This window comes from Gigantopelta aegis, chromosome 10, assembly GCF_016097555.1.
Source record: "Gigantopelta aegis isolate Gae_Host chromosome 10, Gae_host_genome, whole genome shotgun sequence".
Classification (NCBI taxonomy): Eukaryota; Metazoa; Mollusca; class Gastropoda; order Neomphalida; family Peltospiridae; genus Gigantopelta; species Gigantopelta aegis.
Window position 1 is genome coordinate 6,788,756 of NC_054708.1, and position 21,221 is coordinate 6,809,976.

Below are 21,221 nucleotides of genomic sequence, written 5' to 3' on the forward strand. Positions count from 1 at the left end.
GATAGTAACATACAGTATCGCCATAGTAACATATAGTATCAACAATGTAACATCTAGTTTCACTATAGTAACATACAGTACCATCATGATAGTAACATACAGTATCGCCATAGTAACATATAGTATCACCAATGTAAAATCTAGTTTCACTATAGTAACATACAGTACCATCATGATAGTAACATACAGTATCGCCATAGTAATGTAGTATTTACCATAGTAACATACAGCATGACCATTGTAGCATATAGTATCACCAATGTAACATCTAGTTTCACCATAGTAATATACAGTATCACAATAGTAACATACAACACCATCATGATAGTAATATACAGTATCGCCATAGTAACGCAGTATTTACCATAGTAACATACAGTATCACCATAGTAGCATATAGTGTCACCAATGTAACATCTGGTTTTACCATAGTAACATACAGTATCACTATAGTAACATACAGAATCATGATAGTAACATACAGTATCGCCATAGTAACATACAGTATCGCAGTATTTAACATAGTAACATACAGTATCACCATAGTAGCATATAGTGTCACCAATGTAACATCTGGTTTTACCATAGTAACATACAGTATCACTATAGTGACATACAGAACCATCATGACATACAGTATCGCCATAGTAACGCAGTATTTACCATAGTAACATACAGTATCACCATAGTAGCATATAGTGTCACCAATGTAACATCTGGTTTTACCATAGTAACATACAGTATCACTATAGTAACATACAGAACCATCATGATAGTAACATACAGTATCGCCATAGTAACATACAGTATCGCCATAGTAACGCAGTATTTACCATAGTAACATACAGTATCACCATAGTAGCATATAGTGTCACCAATGTAACATCTGGTTTTACCATAGTAACATACAGTATCACTATAGTAACATACAGAACCATCATGATAGTAACATACAGTATCGCCATGTTAACATATACAATACCTTTAAGACACAGGACTTGTTGGAACACTTGTCGTGACACCAGTGACAGTTGAACGGGTTAGAGTGGCAGGAAGGACATGTAGAAAACCTGCTACAGTATATGTCAGAGCCTGTAGATAAACAGTAACAAATGTTATGGCTATACCATTCTTATAATAAAAATGACTAATTCTATTGCATTACAGAGATGTATTTGTATCATATATTTGAATGATATTGACAATAAATTCCGAGTATCGAGTGGGTTATTGTATTTATTACCCATAGTGTAAATATTTTAGAAACTTAAACTTTAAACTTCTTACATGACACAAACTATATAATATACAAGACGTGAAAGTCTGAGGAAACTGATGACGTCACGAAAGAAAAAACAAGAGACTTGACAGTCGAGGAAACTGATAACGTCACCAAATTAACGTCATGACGTCAGTGAGGAAAGATAGCTTCTATCTTTCCCTAGAGAAAGATAGAAAATATATTCACCCGCATCTCACTGCCCATATGGGTAATAAATAACCAAGAACATCTTTATAACATCTTGATCTTATACTTATAAAGCTTAAGCACATCTTCTGATATTTCACTTTGATAATTACCAATGCTTTCACAAATGCTGATAGCTTTACTTTGGGGACACAAATCGCTAAAATGTTATAAATAATTTTAATACAGACATCAAGCTGTCAATAACAATGTCTCTATGAAACCCAGTGTTTAGAAAGTGAAATTACTCCACAGCAAAATGGACTGTTAGACATACACACATGTAGATAAACAGATTGAAAAATCAAGACTCTTCCTAGTCTGAAATAACTGGAGTGAGTGGCACTCGGTTGGGTGTCTAAAGTGTGGCACATAGTCCCTCCATAAAATGTTCAAATACTCACATCCTTTAACACAATCTGAAACATTTTCCAACACCTAATGGAGGTTTTACAGACCACCTAGACAAAAACACTTGTGAACTATATAGGACGAATCTCTCTCCTTACAGCTGGCACCATGTGAATAACTAAAACTGATATTTGTGACAAACCCATGAAGAGATGGATACTGTACCGAGACTAGGATCACAGGATTCTATATAGGACGAATTTCTCTCCTTACAGCTGGCACCATGTAAATACCTATAACTGATATTTGTGACAAACCGATGACAAGATGGATATCGTACCAAGACTAGGATCACAGGATTCTATATAGGACGAATCTCTCTCCTTACAGCTGGCACCAGACCAGACACACTTCACTCCGGGAAGGTTGCTCTCACACAAACTCTTGTTCGCAAGGTATGAGCAGTTTCCTGATAAAATAGAAAAAGAACACTGAAAAACATGACTTATAAACAGCGTATAATTTTAGTAAAATATTACTTTAAAATAATAGTTGCACAGGAAATGCCTTGCAACATGGTACTTTTTAGAGAAAAAAAACCTACAACAGACATTAAAAAGTCAAACTCATAATTTTCTCTTTTTTTATAGACATTGTCAAACATTTCTGGCAGTTGAATACATTCAGTTAACAACAAATTATGTTTTAATTATATATGACTACCATATTAAATATCAACATGAAAATTACAAAGTACAAATGGAGTGCAAAAATTCAAGGTTAAATTATTTTTTCATATACTGAGATAGTAGTTTTCTTTCTGGTGACTAAACTGAGAGAAGAGACATGCCACACACCTGGAATATATCTCACAACATCATTGAGCATGACACCGTGGAAACCTCCAAACATCACAACCTCACTGAAAAAATAAATAATCAAGTATTTAAGATAATGTATATAATATATATATATATATATATATATACACACACACAAAGAAAAAAGTTAAGCACCCCTAGATATAATTAGTACTGAAATGGCCCCATTCGTAAAAACTGCAAATTATGTGACGAATATGTCAAGAATGGTGTTTCATCAAAATAATAGGAGAGTACAATGACAACTGTGACGTCCCACAACAGAACGACATGCACGTGCATCATGCCACCCATCTTTGCTAAAAATGCAGTATCAATACACTGTAATTGTTGACATTTAACATCACTGTCTTGCATTGTTGAAGTTTAATCGTTGAATATGGCATGTCGACGGTTATCAGAGGCCTAAAGATGGCGTATTATTGGTATGCATGCGACCGGCATGACCTTCAAAAGTATAGGACGTCAACTGGGGTATCATTACACCGTAATCAGCAGACTGATATGAAAATGCTGTAAAAGATCTACCATGGTCAGGAAGACCGTGCATGATGTCACAGCGCGAGGACAGGGCCCTGCTTCGGCTCATACGTCGTCAACCCTTTGCTATGTCTTCTGTTCTGAAGAGCCAATGGCTACCCAATAGACAGATGTCAGCCAGAACAGTGAGGAATCGTCTGAAATTTGCAGGATTGAAGGCCAGAAGGGTCATCAAGCGTCCCTTTCTTGCTGATCATCACGAGAGACGCTGTTTAGCGTGGTGTTTGGCCCGGAGAGGTTGGAATCTGAGGTCCTGGCGAAGAGTCCATTGGTCCGACGAAAGCCGGTTCCTGCTCCATGTCACGGATGGCTGACTGAGTCTGGAGGCATAAAAATGCTGCCTATACACACAGGAACATACGACCTATGACCCCGTATGGTGGAGGTTCAGTAATGATTTGAGGTTGCCTGTCACATGATTGTAAGCTGGATCTTGTCACCATCCAAGGCAACCTCAATGGTGATTGGTACATTCGTAACGTCCTGCAACCAGTTGTTGTGCCGCATTTTGACAACCATCCACTCGCCACCAGACCTCTGTACATGGATGACAATGCTAGGCCACATCGTTCCCGAGCAGTAACAGCTTTACTCCAAACTGAAGCTGTGACGACCTTGCCCTGGCTGGCCACGAGTCCTGACCTAAACCCGCTAGAGCATGTTTGGGACATCTTGGGGCATCGAGTACAAGCACTGATCCCACCTGTACAGATTGGCATAATTAGAGGCAGCTCTTCATCGAGAATGGCAGCAGTTGCCCATGCAGCAGATCAGACGACTTACTGGAGGGATGAGACGAAGGGTGGAAGCTGTCATCTGGGTACATGGCGGGTTTACCCGCTATTGATGATTTGTGTCATGAATGTTACCTGTGGACTTCAAATGACATTTTTCATCATCAATCATGATGTTGACTTGTGTTTCTGACTTCGCACCTCCATACTTATTGTGCCTCTGTTTTTGGCTCAAATATAGCATATTGGAATTCTTCTCAGAATCATGATTAAAAACTGGATACACTTGTTATGTTTTCTCACTGTCAAAGATGTATTCTTGCAAAACACATTTGTTTTTCCGAGGTTATGTTATCAGGCTTTCAATACCAAACCTCGTAAGACAAGTCATTGTGAAAAATACAGGGAGTGCTTAACTTGTTTCTTTGTGTATATATATAGTATAACTATACTATAAAGTTATAAATAATATGTTTTATCACAGAGATGGAGCATATAAATCTCCTCACACACATATATTTATTGTACGTACTGAACTTCACCATACTGTGACTATATTTTGATAATCAACAAAACTGACTATATTTATCTTGCTTGTTGAACTTCACCATCTGTGACCGTATCTTGATATATCAACAAAACTGTGACTATATTTATCTTACTTGTTGAACTTCACCATGCTGTGACCGTATTTTGATATATCAACAAAACTGTGACTATATTTATCTTACTTGTTGAACTTCACCATGCTGTGACCGTATTTTTATATACCAACAAAACTGTGACTATATTTATCTTACGTACTGAATTTCACCATGCTGTGACCGTATCTTGATATATCAACAAAACTGTGACTATATTTATCTTACTTGTTGAACTTCACCATGCTGTGACCGTATCTCGATATACCAACAAAACTGTGACTATATTTATCTTACGTACTGAACTTCACCATGATGTGACCGTATCTTGATATATCAACAAAACTGACTATAATTATCATACTTATTGAACTTCACCATGCTGTGACCGTATTTTGATAATCAACAAAACTGTGACTATATTTATCTTACTTGTTGAACTTCACCATGCTGTGACCATATTTTGATAATCAACAAAACTGTGACTATATTTACCTTACTGGTTAAACTTCACCATGCTGTGACCGTATTTTGATAATCAACAAAACTGACTATATTTATCTTACTTGTTGAACTTCACCATGCTGTGACCGTATCTTGACAGATCTTTTACCAGCCCAGGAGGTGGGAGAAACTGCCAGGAATTACATTCTGGAACAGATAATAAAATTTAAAACATTTTAAAATACATATATGTATATAAAAATCAAACAATATTACAATATCAACTCTGTTTTCGCGTGGTTGAGAAACAGCCTCATGACACAAGTTTCATAACTATTATGATCATCTCATACTACCAATATCTCAACTTTTGTTGATCCCTTCAACACGGAGATAATGACATTTGAATGTATTTTAGTATACATTTCATTTCTCTCTTGCAAGAGTTTCTCCAAATGGTTTATTATTATTATAAATTTTTTATGATTATTATTATTATAGAGTTTTCCCAAAATATTTGGCAAGGCAAGGTAGACTAAACTCTTGTTTAATCTCAGGGCAGCATGGTGCTGATTTAGGTAAGATGGTGCTAGACTACTGAGGCATGGTACCGAACCATGCTAAAACAAGCTAGGGAAAAACACTATTATGATTATTATGATTATTATTATTATTATTATAGAAGATATGCTTATAATTTAATATATGGCTTGTTCACATTTTATTTTTTAAGGCTGGCCAAACATATAACATTTTCATGTCAAGTTTTTCATTAAAACAAGTCATCCATCTTACTTATGTCGTACGCAAGGAAGTCAGTGGAGTAGCACTTGGCCCCGAAGCTGACGGACGTGTCATTGTGTGTGTTCCCCCCGAACACCAGCATCACGTCACCCAGGATCACGGCACCGTGCAGGTAGCGCGGAGATCCACTGCTACGCAGTATCGTCCTGAAATATCAACAAAAATTAAAATAGTATTTAACACAGCACTGTGCAGGTAGCGCGGAGACCCACTGCTACGCAGTATCGTCCTGGAATATCAACACAAATATAGTATTTAACACAGCACTGTGCAGGTAGCGCGGAGATCCACTGCTACGCAGTATCGTCCTGGAATATCAACACAAATTTATATAGTATTTAACACAGCACTGTGCAGGTAGCGCAGAGATCCACTGCTACGTAGTATCATCCTGGAATATCAACACAAATTAAAATAGTATTTAACATAGCACTGTGCAGGTAGCGCGGAGATTCACTGCTACGCAGTATCGTCCTGGTATATCAACACAAATTTATATAGTATTTAACACAGCACTGTGTAGGTAGCGCGGAGATTCATTGCTACGCAGTATCGTCCTGGAATATCAACACAAATTTATATAGTATTTAACACAGCACTGTGCAGGTAGCGCGGAGATTCACTGCTACGCAGTATCGTCCTGGTATATCAACACAAATTTATATAGTATTTAACACAGCACTGTGTAGGTAGCGCGGAGATTCACTGCTACGCAGTATCGTCCTGGAATATCAACACAAATTTATATAGTATTTAACACAGCACTGTGTAGGTAGCGCGGAGATTCACTGCTACGCAGTATCGTCCTGGTATATCAACACAAATTTATATAGTATTTAACACAGCACTGTGCAGGTAGCGCGGAGAACCACTGCTACGCAGTATCGTCCTGGAATATCAACACAAATTTATATAGTATTTAACACAGCACTGTGCAGGTAGCGCGGAGATCCACTGCTACGCAGTATCGTCCTGGAATATCAACACAAATTTATATAGTATTTAACACAGCACTGTGCAGGTAGCGCGGAGATTCACTGCTACGCAGTATCGTCCTGGTATATCAACACAAATTTATATAGTATTTAACACAGCACTGTGTAGGTAGCGCGGAGATTCACTGCTACGCAGTATCGTCCTGGTATATCAACACAAATTTATATAGTATTTAACACAGCACTGTGTAGGTAGCGCGGAGATTCACTGCTACGCAGTATCGTCCTGGTATATCAACACAAATTTATATAGTATTTAACACAGCACTGTGTAGGTAGCGCGGAGATTCACTGCTACGCAGTATCGTCCTGGTATATCAACACAAATTTATATAGTATTTAACACAGCACTGTGTAGGTAGCGCGGAGATTCACTGCTACGCAGTATCTTCCTGGAATATCAACACAAATTTATATAGTATTTAACACAGCACTGTGCAGGTAGCGCGGAGATTCACTGCTACGCAGTATCGTCCTGGAATATCAACACAAATTTATATAGTATTTAACACAGCACTGTGCAGGTAGCGCGGAGAACCACTGCTACGCAGTATCGTCCTGGAATATCAACACAAATTTATATAGTATTTAACACAGCACTGTGCAGGTAGCGCGGAGAACCACTGCTACGCAGTATCGTCCTGGAATATCAACACAAATTTATATAGTATTTAACACAGCACTGTGCAGGTAGCGCGGAGATCCACTGCTACGCAGTATCGTCCTGGAATATTAACACAAATTTATATAGTATTTAACACAGCACTGTGCAGGTAGCACGGAAAACCACTGCTACAAAGTATCATCCTGAAACCGGACCCTGAACAAACCGGAATCCTGTCAAAACCATCCAAGTTTCACGATTCCAAATTCTAAAAAGAGACCCTCTAAAACACAGGATCCTGTCTAAATCAGATAAATATGAAATCCCCGACATGATCCAAGTTTAGACAGGTTTTACTGTATATAGTATTTAACACAGCTTTTACCGTAAATGCAAGAATTAATTATGTCAAATGTTTTGTGATATTCTCAAAAGTCATCAGTACTTTATCATTTACAACCTACAGAAAACACCATCGCCATTTTGAAGGGTTTTTTGTGTCTATTTAAATAACAGCAGCAGAACAACTGTCAGAATTAACCATTTCATTCCCAATAGAAAAGTTTTTTTTCTTATACACAGAAACATTAACGTAACAACAGAATTCAGTAACTGAAACAGAATTGGTTATTTTTGTAGGAGTTTATTATAGTTGATGTTTTTAACTTACAAGATTTTGTTAAGTATTTTCAGTCATTTGTAAGCCTACGGCTAAACAAAGCATGTGATGAATTTGTTTTTCAATGCAATGTAAAACTGCAAACACTTCTTAACTGTACATGTAGTCTGAATGTCGTATTACTGTCACTATAGGCATGACAGCTAACAGTGTATTTCTCTGTTATGCAAATGAAATTACATTACACATATATACACAATTTTGTTGAGATCCTAACTCGACTGACCGACTGAAAATATCACATGCACCATTTACTGAGTATTGAACTATACGAGAAGAAAACAACAGTGAGGTTGTAACCTCAACTGACTGATTGACTAAAAATACCACATTTACAATTTGATGAGTCTCGGATTGTATGAATACAAGAGGTTGTAATTCAACGGACTAAAAATATATCAAGTAACATTTGTGAGTCTCGGACTGTATGAATACAAGAGATTGAACTTGACTGACTGAATGACTAAAAATACCACATTTACAATTTGATGAGTGTCGGATTATACAAATACAAAGGCTGTAGCTGGATTGACTGAAAATATCACTCACCACTTCACGAGCCTTGGACTGTATGAGTACAGGACGTCGGTGAGGTTGTAGCTGGACTGACTTCCCGAGTGGTACCCCCCAAACACATAGACAAGGTTCCGCTGGTCGTCAAACACATTGCTGTGGCCGTAACCCCCGTGAACCGTGGCGCCAGTCGTCTCGGCCACCGACCACGAGTCATTCGCTGAAATAATACACACATTACATCTTACATGTACATGTCAGGTCCACTTTCATATTGCTCACTAACTTGCTTCTTCTCATACCAATTTTTTAAAGGGAACAACAGTATCTGACAACATTTTGTTCAGAAATGTAAATGTTAACCTAATTTACTAGTTACGAGAAAGCCTTTTAGTAATATATCTAAAATGTTTACATATAATGCTAATTGTATGAGAAAAAAACTATTTTATTATACCAGAAATGTGATATTCATTTAAAATTAAAATCTTAAATAATCGTTAAAAAGCTGAAAACTTTACACCAGAATTAAATAAACGTTATTTTTCAGCATTCCAGATCTACTTTGTCAAAATTATTTTCCAGCAAAAAGATCCTGAAATATGTTAAAAGTTGAAAACTCACATCTTTTATCTATAAAAAGTTTGTGATTTGCTGTTATGTATCAGCATAAAAATACATTTAGTAGACCAAACTGGGTCGTTCTTTCCTGTAAGAAAGTTTGTTTTGTTTAACGACACCACTAGAGCACATTGATTTATTAATAATTGGCTAATGGATGTCAAACATTTGGTAATTCTGACATATAGTCTTAGAGAGGAAACCCACTACATGTTTCTATTAGTAGCAAGGGACTTTTTGTATACACCAACAGACAGGATATCACATACCACAGCATTTGACATACCAGTTGTGGTGCACTGGCTGGAATGAGAAATAGCCCAATGGGTCCAAGCCTAGAATGATTGACTAACATTAAGACCTGTTACTCACCAATGTTGTAGAGCTGTACAATGTTGAGGTAACCAAACACGGGACTGTAGCCGAATATGACGTGGATGTTGCCGTCGTAGTAGTGGGCGCTGTGGCCTCTCACCTGTATAGAAGAGGCCGCCAGTCTCCTCCACGTCTTAGCAGGTATGTTGTACATCCACGTCTCGTTTGTTGGATTCCCATCCACCACTCCCCCAAACATGTACAACTTGTTCTAAAATAAATAAAAAATTAAATAAAAAACAAAAAAACTACAAACTGTTTTTGCTTGCTTTTGTAATTTTATAAAAACTGGGCATATAAAACTTTACCCACAAAGTTTCATACTTTTAAGAATTAAGTTTATAAATAAAGCTGAACACGAAAATGTAACATCGAGCTGCCACCACTGGCATTGGAAAAATAATACCTATTACCTCATATTTCAAGACTGGTGTTAACTGTACAAAGACTGGAAAATGTTACCTCGTGGTAAACAACGGCGTGTCCATATCTCTGAATAGGAACTTCACCACTGGGCATCTCCTGGGTCCACACTTGCGTGTCCATTTGATACCTAACAACATAAACACAACATTCAGTATTTTATATACTAGTTCATGTGACACCTAACAACATAAACACAAAATCAACTATTTCACATACTATTTTATAAGCACATCCAGTTCATATACTAGTCCATGTGATACCTAACAACATAAACACATTCAGTAACACAGTATTTAATATACTACTTACTATGCATTTACTTCTATTTATGTGCTAATTTAAGGAGCATCATTTAAAATCTGAAATGCACAGATTTCCTAATTCATACTGACAAATTTATTGACGCAGTAAATCTTTATCAAAGGTTGTGACGCTGTGTACTAGAGGTGGAAGTCTTACCTGTAGAGATCATGATAGCTGTACGATGACAGACTGAAACCTCCCAACAGCCACATAGTGTTGCCGTTGACAACGGTGGCATGGGAAGCTCTTCCGGCTGGGGGCGAGTCTGTCTGTATTATCTCCCAAACACCAACTCCCCCAGACAAACTACAGTCTGGACCTGAAATAATGGACTATTTTATAGTCTAACATTTCCCCCAGATAATAATGGACCATTTTATAGTCTAACATTTCCCCCAGACTAATTAACTTCTGGTCTGACCTGAACTAATGTAATATTTCATATATTCTAACATTTCTCCCAAATAAACTGCAGTCAGAACAGAACCTATGGTATTTTAAAATTCTGTACTCGTAAATATTAACAAAAATCATATTTCCTGAAATACGTTATTAGTAAATGTATTTGAAGAATGGTCTTGACAGAAAGTAATGTAGTAATAGTCGTAACCTATTAGTATATAAAAAGTAAGTACTGCATGAAGATAATGACCATTGATAAAACTATCATCTACTATTTCTGAAAAGAAAATATTCCATGTGAAAAAATATAATGCAAAAACTTGATGCTAATAATGGAAATGAATGAATAAGCCTAACTTATTAAAGGTGAGCTTAAAACCCCAGGGATTTATCCAGGACATTTTGCCACGGTCCTATGTTTGAAGGTATTGGGGAAATTAGTGTGAGTAAATCATACGTGGGATATGTTTTTTCAGGCCACTGAATAATGTAGTACATCACTGTTAAATTACTTTAGTAGAACAGACATAATTAAATATATACATTGGGAATTTTTTGCATTAAAATTGGAAATTTTTAGTGCCTTTTTCTTTTGGGAAGGGGATTTTTTTCAGACCGACTGAGCACTTAGATAAATATCTGAAACCACAAGAATAATAGAAGAAAAAATGCCTGTTTTATGTAATTTAAAAACAATCAGTTAAAATAATTATTAGATGTGTGACATTACTATTATATTTAGCTGAAAATCGTTTGTTTGTTGTTTATCTCTTTTTGTTGACAGTTCAAAGCTTGGAGAATGAAGAACAGAATGAGTTTTGAAAACTATATAATTTTGTATGCCTAATTTCTCACTTAAGACTTGATTTCCCATCTGACATTCAGGCTTTAAGCTCATACTTGCATCAGTGTTTGACAAATGTTTGAGAAAGTCACTAGCCATCACAAGTTTTGGCTAGCGCCTTATAATACAGTGGATAATCTCCACTAGCCCAGACCAAGGGTTAGTGGATCTATCCAACCCTGCTTGCATTAAGAGAAAAACAATCTAGGTTTTCAGTTTTCAGAATCGTGAATCACGGTTCAACAGTTAGCGTGAAATCGTGTCTCGATATTTCAAGGGTAGTGTGTACTGATCCTCACCTCTTTTCCCATCCGGACAGACACACTTGCCAGTCGCTGTGTCACACGATCCTCCATTACAGCTGTCAGGACACACTTCTGTCTCACAGCCCGAACCCGTCCAGTTGGAATGGCACAAACACTTTCCCGATTCACACGTACCATGTTCCGAGCAGCCCAGTGGACAGTCGCCAATACTGGGGAGAAAAATAACCTCTTTAAAATAAGTCACTTGCTTATATTGCATCCTCAGTTTATGGAATCAAACCATCAGTTAATCACAAATCTCCCCTTCATAATAATAATAATCAGACCCTAATCTAGCTGGCGAAATGGACGTTTTTCCCCCACAAAAGTCGGCTCAAGTTGCCAAGTTATTCTAATGGATTTTTCACGATTTGTGTCTGGACAAAATGTGAGGGAAATATAATGTTAATTAAAGGTAGGAGAGAAATTTATCGTAGTTTTTAACAAAATGGTTTGGACTTTTAGTTTCTAGTACATTGACTGGTTCCAATTAAATTACAGAAATTTACTAACTAGATTAAAACACAATGTTATATAAAAAAAAAAACACTGTCCGGTTTATTACCAATGGCAGGACTTGTAGCATAAACTGTGCTATTAAACATTAGATCTGCACACTTCAAACTTTGGCCTGGTGAAAGGTTATTTGTAGAACGTACATTGTTACCTTCACTTGAATAATTCAACATCACAGTATGTGTTCAGCTACATTTATTAGATTGGATAGGAAAAACTGCGGTTTAATGATACTTTACACTGCAACTACAGGTATTCTACACAGTAACAGCAATACATCTTTTATTAAACACTTCCCCCACAAACAGGACAGCACATACCAGACTGATATACCAGTAGTCAGGGCACTTGTTGAGATTGGAAAAAACTGCGGTTTAATGACACTTCACACTACAACTATAGGTATTCTACCCAGCAGCAGCAACAAATGTTTTATTACTGGATATGCACTTCCCCCACACACAGGACAGCACATACCAGACTGATAAACCAGTCGTCAGGACATTGGTTGAGATAGGAAAATATTGCTGTTTAATGGTACTTCACACTATAGCTACAGGTATTCTACCCAGTAGCAGCAACAAATGTTTTATTATGTACTTCCCCCACAAACAGGACAGCACATACTAGACTTTGACATACCAGTCATCAGGGCACTGGGGAAAAAACCTCACTTCCTTAATTGGCTGTTTAATGCAGCTGTGACTACTAACTTTGGCAGTTTTACAAGAGTGAGACATACACAAGTAGTACAATGTATCAATATGAGAACACTGTACATAATAAACAATAACATGACTCACTGGACCCACATGGGTGTAAACACACAGGGTAATCAAGTCACTGGATGACAGGTAAAACAAACAAAACCCCACTTCTCCCGGCCTCATTCTGTCACATGCACTTCTCCACATGCCACTAATATTTACAGTCCACCGTTTCCATGATTCCTATTACCAACTGAGAATATTAACAGTGAATTGCAGTAATAAATTAAACTTAGGCCTGTTCTACAAATAATCACAGGTATAGGGAGAGAGTGAGGCAGTCATTTGCAACATTCATCAACAACCACAGAATACACTAAAATATGACCTTAGTTTTTAAAATACAACAGGACATAAAATACTTCTTTTCTTTTCTTTTTTTATACAGGTCAAGCAATTGCCAAATATCGGACTGTTAACTGCTGGCAGTGGGTATTGTAACCCATTGTTTTTCTAAATACGAAGCTTAGCTCAGTGACCAGGTATTTATTAATCAACTGACACCTCACATACTTCCTGGTCATAAACAAATGGTGAAGATTTGTTGAGACCAAATTTCAGAGCAGCCCTTTTTGTTTCTATAGACACTACATTCTGATCACTACAAACAGCTTCAAGCTGACATTTGGCATGTAAAGCCAAACTGAGTTGGTCATAGTCAAAACAAATGCAGCAAAATAAAAGCCTATGCTATTTCCTGCTTAAAGTAACATACCCAAGTTTTTAAACACTAAGGCATATTTTTTTTACTATTAGAGCTGTTTTTGATAACTGAAATCATAGTTTACTTAGAAGTTATGGTTTAGATTATCAATTTCCATACATTCAAAGTATTTTTGGTCTTTTGGGTGTTTTTAATATAACAAAATGTATTTATCATATTTTTAAAAATGCACGTGCGTCTGAGAAGTAACAGTTATGGAGTCGAGTTTTCGTCTATTTTTAGAGGGTATTTCACCATTTCAAAGTCACAGACTCGTGTTTTACTCAACTATAACTTTATCCAAACGTGTTACAAGTTTGTACATTAAATAAACTTAGTGTTAATTTTCACGGGTTGAAACTAGGTCTGGCCCTTTAACAAGTACATGTGTTAAAAAGTTGGGACATATTGGACAAATTCAACCAAACCTGTGATTGCTTGTACGATAAATATAATAATAATTAGCTAATCAAATGACTTGTTTTCCTACCAGATGATCTTTAACAAGTTGATTTTTTATATTAACAACACTATTAAACAGCAGGCTACCTAGTAGGAGACTACCCTTAATCAAACAAAATAAGCACCAAAATTCCCAGACATTATCTTAAAATATAAATGCTTGACTTACTTGAATCATGCAATAAATTCACAAACACTGGAGTTACTTCAGTCATACAACAGACTAAAATACACTGGGACTTATTTCAACCAAACAATAAAGCCAAAAATACTGGATTAAATATACAATTTAAAATCATAAATACTGGACTTATTTACATGTAAATTATCCAGTAAAGTTACAAATACTAAACATATTTAAATTATCCAGTAAAGTCACAAATATTGGACTTATTTAAATTATCCAGTAAAGTCACAAATATTGGACTTATTTAAATTATCCAGTAAAGTCACATATATTGGACTTATTTAAATTATCCAGTAAAGTTACAAATACTGGACTTATTTAAATTATCCAGTAAAGTTACAAATACTAAACATATTTAAATTATCCAGTAAAGTCACAAATATTGGACTTATTTAAATTATCCGGTAAAGTCACAAATATTGGACTTATTTAAATTATCCAGTAAAGTCACAAATATTGGACTTATTTAAATTATCCAGTAAAGTCACAAATATTGGACTTATTTAAATTATCCAGTAAAGTTACGAATACTAAACATATTTAAATTATCCAGTAAAGTTACGAATACTAAACATATTTAAATTATCCAGTAAAGTTACAAATACTAAACATATTTAAATTATCCAGTAAAGTTACAAATACTAAACATATTTAAATTATCCAGTAAAGTCACAAATATTGGACATATTTAAATTATCCAGTAAAGTCACAAATATTGGACTTATTTAAATTATCCAGTAAAGTTACAAATACTAAACATATTTAAATTATCCAGTAAAGTTACAAATATTGGACTTATTTAAATTATCCAGTAAAGTTACAAATACTGGACTTATTCTAATCCTACAATGAAATCACAGATACTGAACTTTGACTCATACAATAAAATAAACAATACTGGACTTATTTCAATCACACAAGTCACAAATACTATTACTGGACTTCCTTCAAACATACAATAAAGACGTCATATTAATGTAAGATGGTTATGTGAGGTCAATATTTTAAAATAAATATTTTGTTATTAAAACCTTCATTATAAAAGCTATCTTGTTAATTTGTAGTGTTAAATTATATTTAACATATGAACCAAACACGTAGTTTATTTATAATAAAATGTTCAAATAAAACTTACTTTTTCAGCCATCTTTGTCTGTTTGTGTAAAATAATAGTTTATTTACTGAATGGATGGGAGAAAAAGACTATCATATGCGGTCATGTGAGATACAAAAAGTATACCTCGGGTGTACTTTTTCTATCCCACACGATGCATATGATGAAATCTTATAATCTTTCATGAGCTATCATACAATTATGATTAATAAGGTGAGCTAACTCTATTGTTACGTATGTGCTCCCCGGTTGAAATTTACACCACCTTAAAATTTCAAACCCCACATGCTTTCATATGATGGATTTGTATAATCTGTGAGACTGACCTGAACGAAATGTTGAAGCCCGACATGGTGTACGCGGCGTCACTGTAGAAATGGACGTAGATATACGGCTGATGTATCGTGGCGAAGAAATCTACATCAACACCAACCTTGTCTTCCGATATCAGTAGACCACTGTCAAATATATACAACAATTACTCATATCAGACACCAACCGTGTCTTCCGATATCACTAGACCACTGCCAAATACAGACGACAATCACTCATATCAGACACCAACCTTGTCTTCCAATATAAGTAGACCACTGTCAAATACATACAACAATCACTCATATCAGACACCAACCTTGTCTTCCGATATCAGTAGACCACTGTCAAATACATACAACAATACTCATATCAGACACCAACATTGTCTTCCGATATCACCAGACCACTGCCAAATACAGACAACAGTCACTCATATCAGACACCAACCTTGTCTTCCGATATCAGTAGACCACTGTCAAATACATACAACAATTACTCATATCAGACACCAACCTTGTCTTCTGATATCAGTAGACCACTGTCAAATACAGACAACAATTACTCATATCAGACATCAACCTTGTCTTCTGATATCACCGTACCACTGCCAAATACAGACAACAGTCACTCATATCAGACACCAACCTTGTCTTCCGATATCAGCAGACCACTGTCAGATACATACAACAATTACTCATATCAGACACCAACCTTGTCTTCCGATATCAGTAGACCACTGCCAAATACATACAACAATTACTCATATCAGACATCAACCTTGTCTTCCGATATCACCAGACCACTGCCAAATACATACAACAATCACTCATATCAGACACCAACCTTGTCTTCCAATATCAGTAGACCAGTCAAATATAGACAACAATCACTCATATCAGACACCAACCTTGTCTTCCAATATCAGTAGACCACTGTCAAATACATACAACAATTACTCATATCAGACACCAACATTGTCTTCCGATATCAGTAGACCACTGTCAGATACATACAACAATTACTCATATCAGACACCAACCTTGTCTTCCAATATCAGTAGACTAGTCAAATACAGACAACAATCACTCATATCAGACACCAACCTTGTCTTCCGATATCAGTAGACCACTGTCAAATACATACAACAATCACTCATATCAGACACCAACCTTGTCTTCCGATATCAGTAGACCACTGTCAAATACAGACAACAATCACTCATATCAGACACCAACCTTGTCTTCCGATATCAGTAGACCACTGTCAAATACAGACAACAATCACTCATATCAGACACCAACCTTGTCTTCCGATATCAGTAGACCACTGTCAAATACATACAACAATCACTCATATCAGACACCAACCGTGTCTTCCGATATCAGTAGACCACTGTCAAATACATACAACAATTACTCATATCAGACACCAACCTTGTCTTCTGATATCAGTAGACCACTGTCAAATACAGACAACAATTACTCATATCAGACATCAACCTTGTCTTCCGATATCACCGTACCACTGCCAAATACAGACAACAGTCACTCATATCAGACACCAACCTTGTCTTCCGATATCAGCAGACCACTGTCAGATACATAGATATATACAACAATTACTCATATCAGACACCAAACTTGTCTTCCGATATCAGTAGACAACTGCCAAATACATACAACAATTACTCATATCAGACATCAACCTTGTCTTCCGATATCACCAGACCACTGCCAAATACATACAACAATCACTCATATCAGACACCAACCTTGTCTTCCAATATCAGTAGACCAGTCAAATACAGACAACAATCACTCATAGCAGACACCAACCTTGTCTTCTGATATCAGTAGACCACTGTCAAATACATACAACAATTACTCATATCAGACACCAACATTGTCTTCCGATATCAGCAGACCACTGTCAGATACATACAACAATTACTCATATCAGACACCAACCTTGTCTTCCGATATCACCAGACCACTGCCAAATACATACAACAATCACTCATATCAGACACCAACCTTGTCTTCCAATATCAGTAGACCAGTCAAATACAGACAACAATCACTCATAGCAGACACCAACCTTGTCTTCTGATATCAGTAGACCACTGTCAAATACATACAACAATTACTCATATCAGACACCAACATTGTCTTCCGATATCAGCAGACCACTGTCAGATACATACAACAATTACTCATATCAGACACCAACCTTGTCTTCCGATATCATTAGACCACTGCCAAATACATACAACAATTACTCTTATCAGACATCAACCTTGTCTTCCGATATCACCAGACCACTGCCAAATACATACAACAATCACTCATATCAGACACCAACCTTGTCTTCCAATATCAGTAGACTAGTCAAATACAGACAACAATCACTCATATCAGACACCAACCTTGTCTTCCGATATCAGTAGACCACTGTCAAATACAGACAACAATCACTCATATCAGACACCAACCTTGTCTTCCAATATCAGTAGACTAGTCAAATACAGACAACAATCACTCATATCAGACACCAACCTTGTCTTCCGATATCAGTAGACCACTGTCAAATACATACAACAATTACTCATATCAGACACCAACCTTGTATTCCGATATCAGTAGACCACTGTCAAATACATACAACAATTACTCATATCAGACACCAACCTTGTCTTCCGATATCAGTAGACCACTGTCAAATACAGACAACAATGACTCATATCAGACACCAACCTTGTCTTCCGATATCAGTAGACCACTGTCAAATACAGACAACAATCACTCATATCAGACACCAACCTTGTCTTCCGATATCAGTAGACCACTGTCAAATACAGACAACAATTACTCATATCAGACACCAACCTTGTCTTCCGATATCAGTAGACCACTGTCAAATACAGACAACAATTACTCATATCAGACACCAACCTTGTCTTCCGATATCAGTAGACCACTGTCAAATACATACAACAATTACTCATATCAGACACCAACCTTGTCTTCCGATATCAGTAGACCACTGTCAAATACATACAACAATTACTCATATCAGACACCAACCTTGTCTTCCGATATCAGTAGACCACTGTCAAATACAGACAACAATTACTCATATCAGAGATCAACCTTGTCTTCCGATATCAGTAGACCACTGTCAAATACATACAACAATTACTCATATCAGACACCAACCTTGTCTTCCGATATCACCAGACCACTGTCAAATACATACAGCAATCAATCTTCAATAATTGTACCATGGTTATTTAACAAACAAAAAAAAGACCCCCAAAAAAAGAGTTTGTTTTGTTTAATGACACCACTAGAGCACATTCATTTATTAATCGGCTATTGGATGTCAAACATTTGGTAATTTTGACATATAGTCTTGGAGAGGAAACCCGCTACATTTCTCCATTAGCAGCAAGGGATCGTTTATATGCACCATTACAAAGACAGAATAACACAGCCTTTAGTATAGCAGTCGTGGTGAATTGGCTGGAATGATGGTCCTGATGCATCTATATGCAAGATATGGTCCAGACAAGGATTTACTGTTATGTGCAGTAGACTGAAAAGTAGGTCACAGTGACCTAGTAATAGTACACGAGACATCATCATCCCATGTTGTTCCTACATGTGAGGTTTGATGATCCTGTATGCATCTGTATGTAAGATATGGTCTGGACAAGAAAACGTTAACAGATGGATGTACGGACAGACGGACGACATATCATAATATGACCCATCTGAGATGGGTGTATACAAACTGTATCTGTGAACATTAAAAGTAAAAGTGTAGTAAAGGTGAAAATGTAACTAAGTATAGTAAAGGTGAAAATGTACCTAAGAGTAGTAAAGGTGAAAATGTACCAAACTGTAGTAAAGGTGAAAATGTACCTAAGAGTAGTAATGGTGAAAATGTACCTAAGAGTAGTAATGGTGAAAATGTACCTAAGAGTAATAAAGGTGAAAATGTACCTAAGAGTAGTAAAGGTGAAAATGTACCTAAGAGTAGTAAAGGTGAAAATATACCTAAAAGTAGTAAAGGTGAAAATGTACCTGTATGCGGCAAGCAGCGGTGAAAAGGCTGAATCCCCATCATGGATGTAGAGATGGTCCCAGCCACACTCGGTTGCAAACTGGTTGAACTTCAGACGCAAAGTCATGTTCGGCTGTCCCGTTTTGATCAACCAGCTACACTTGGTGTCCAGGGAATAGTTGCCGACACCATCCATGATTAACCCGCTGTCTGACAACACGCTGAAAATAGTCCACAGAAACAAACATTAACAAGATGCTTTACTATACACCCATGTATACACCCATAATTTATAAAATAGTCCACAGAAACAAGCATTAACAAGATGCTTTACTGTACACCCATGTAGGTACACATAATTTATAAAATAGTCCACAGAAACAACCATTAACAAGATGCTTTACTGTACACCCATGTAGACACACATAATTTATAAAATAGTCCACAGAAACAAGCATTAACAAGATGCTTTACTGTACACCCATGTATACACCCATAATTTATAAAATAGTCCACAGAAACAAGCATTAACAAGATGCTTTACTGTACACCCATGTATACACCCATAATTTATAAAATAGTCCACAGAAACAAACATTAACAAGATGCTTTACTGTACACCCATGTAGACACACATAATTTATAAAACAGTCCACAGAAACAAGCATTAACAAGATGCTTTACTGTACACCCATGTAGACACCCATAATTTATAAAACAGTCCACAGAAACAAACATTAACAAGATGCTTTACTGTACACCCATAATTTATAAAATAGTCCACAGAAACAAGCATTAACAAGATGCTTTACTGTACACCCATGTATACACCCATAATTTATAAAATAGTCCACAGAAACAAGCATTAACAAGATGCTTTACTGTACACCCATGTAGACACCCATAATTTATAAAACAGTCCACAGAAACAAACATTAACAAGATGCTTTACTGTACACCCATAATTTATAAAATAGTCCACAGAAACAAGCATTAACAAGATGCTTTACTGTACACCCATGTAGAAACACATAATTTATAAAACAGTCCACAGAAACAAGCATTAACAAGATGCTTTACTGTACACCCATGTAGACACACATAATTTATAAAACAGTCCACAGAAACAAACATTAACAAGATGCTTTACTGTACACCCATA

At 36.4% G+C, this 21,221-nt stretch overlaps 1 protein-coding gene across 1 annotated transcript in view; it reads right to left on the reverse strand.

Annotated features, from left to right (window-relative positions):
• The window catches only part of LOC121382916 (attractin-like protein 1), a 57,358-nt gene that overhangs the window by 27,128 nt on the left and 9,009 nt on the right, over nucleotides 1-21,221 (reverse strand). Inside the window, exons 2-13 of the mRNA XM_041512597.1 lie at nucleotides 20,080-20,280; nucleotides 16,006-16,137; nucleotides 11,925-12,100; nucleotides 10,536-10,698; nucleotides 10,113-10,203; nucleotides 9,648-9,861; nucleotides 8,691-8,874; nucleotides 5,855-6,009; nucleotides 5,182-5,266; nucleotides 2,677-2,741; nucleotides 2,160-2,288; nucleotides 983-1,092 (exon numbers count right to left, since the gene is read on the reverse strand). Coding sequence (XP_041368531.1) covers nucleotides 983-1,092; nucleotides 2,160-2,288; nucleotides 2,677-2,741; nucleotides 5,182-5,266; nucleotides 5,855-6,009; nucleotides 8,691-8,874; nucleotides 9,648-9,861; nucleotides 10,113-10,203; nucleotides 10,536-10,698; nucleotides 11,925-12,100; nucleotides 16,006-16,137; nucleotides 20,080-20,280 — 1,705 coding nt within the window. The remainder of the gene's footprint in view (nucleotides 1-982; nucleotides 1,093-2,159; nucleotides 2,289-2,676; nucleotides 2,742-5,181; nucleotides 5,267-5,854; nucleotides 6,010-8,690; nucleotides 8,875-9,647; nucleotides 9,862-10,112; nucleotides 10,204-10,535; nucleotides 10,699-11,924; nucleotides 12,101-16,005; nucleotides 16,138-20,079; nucleotides 20,281-21,221) is intronic.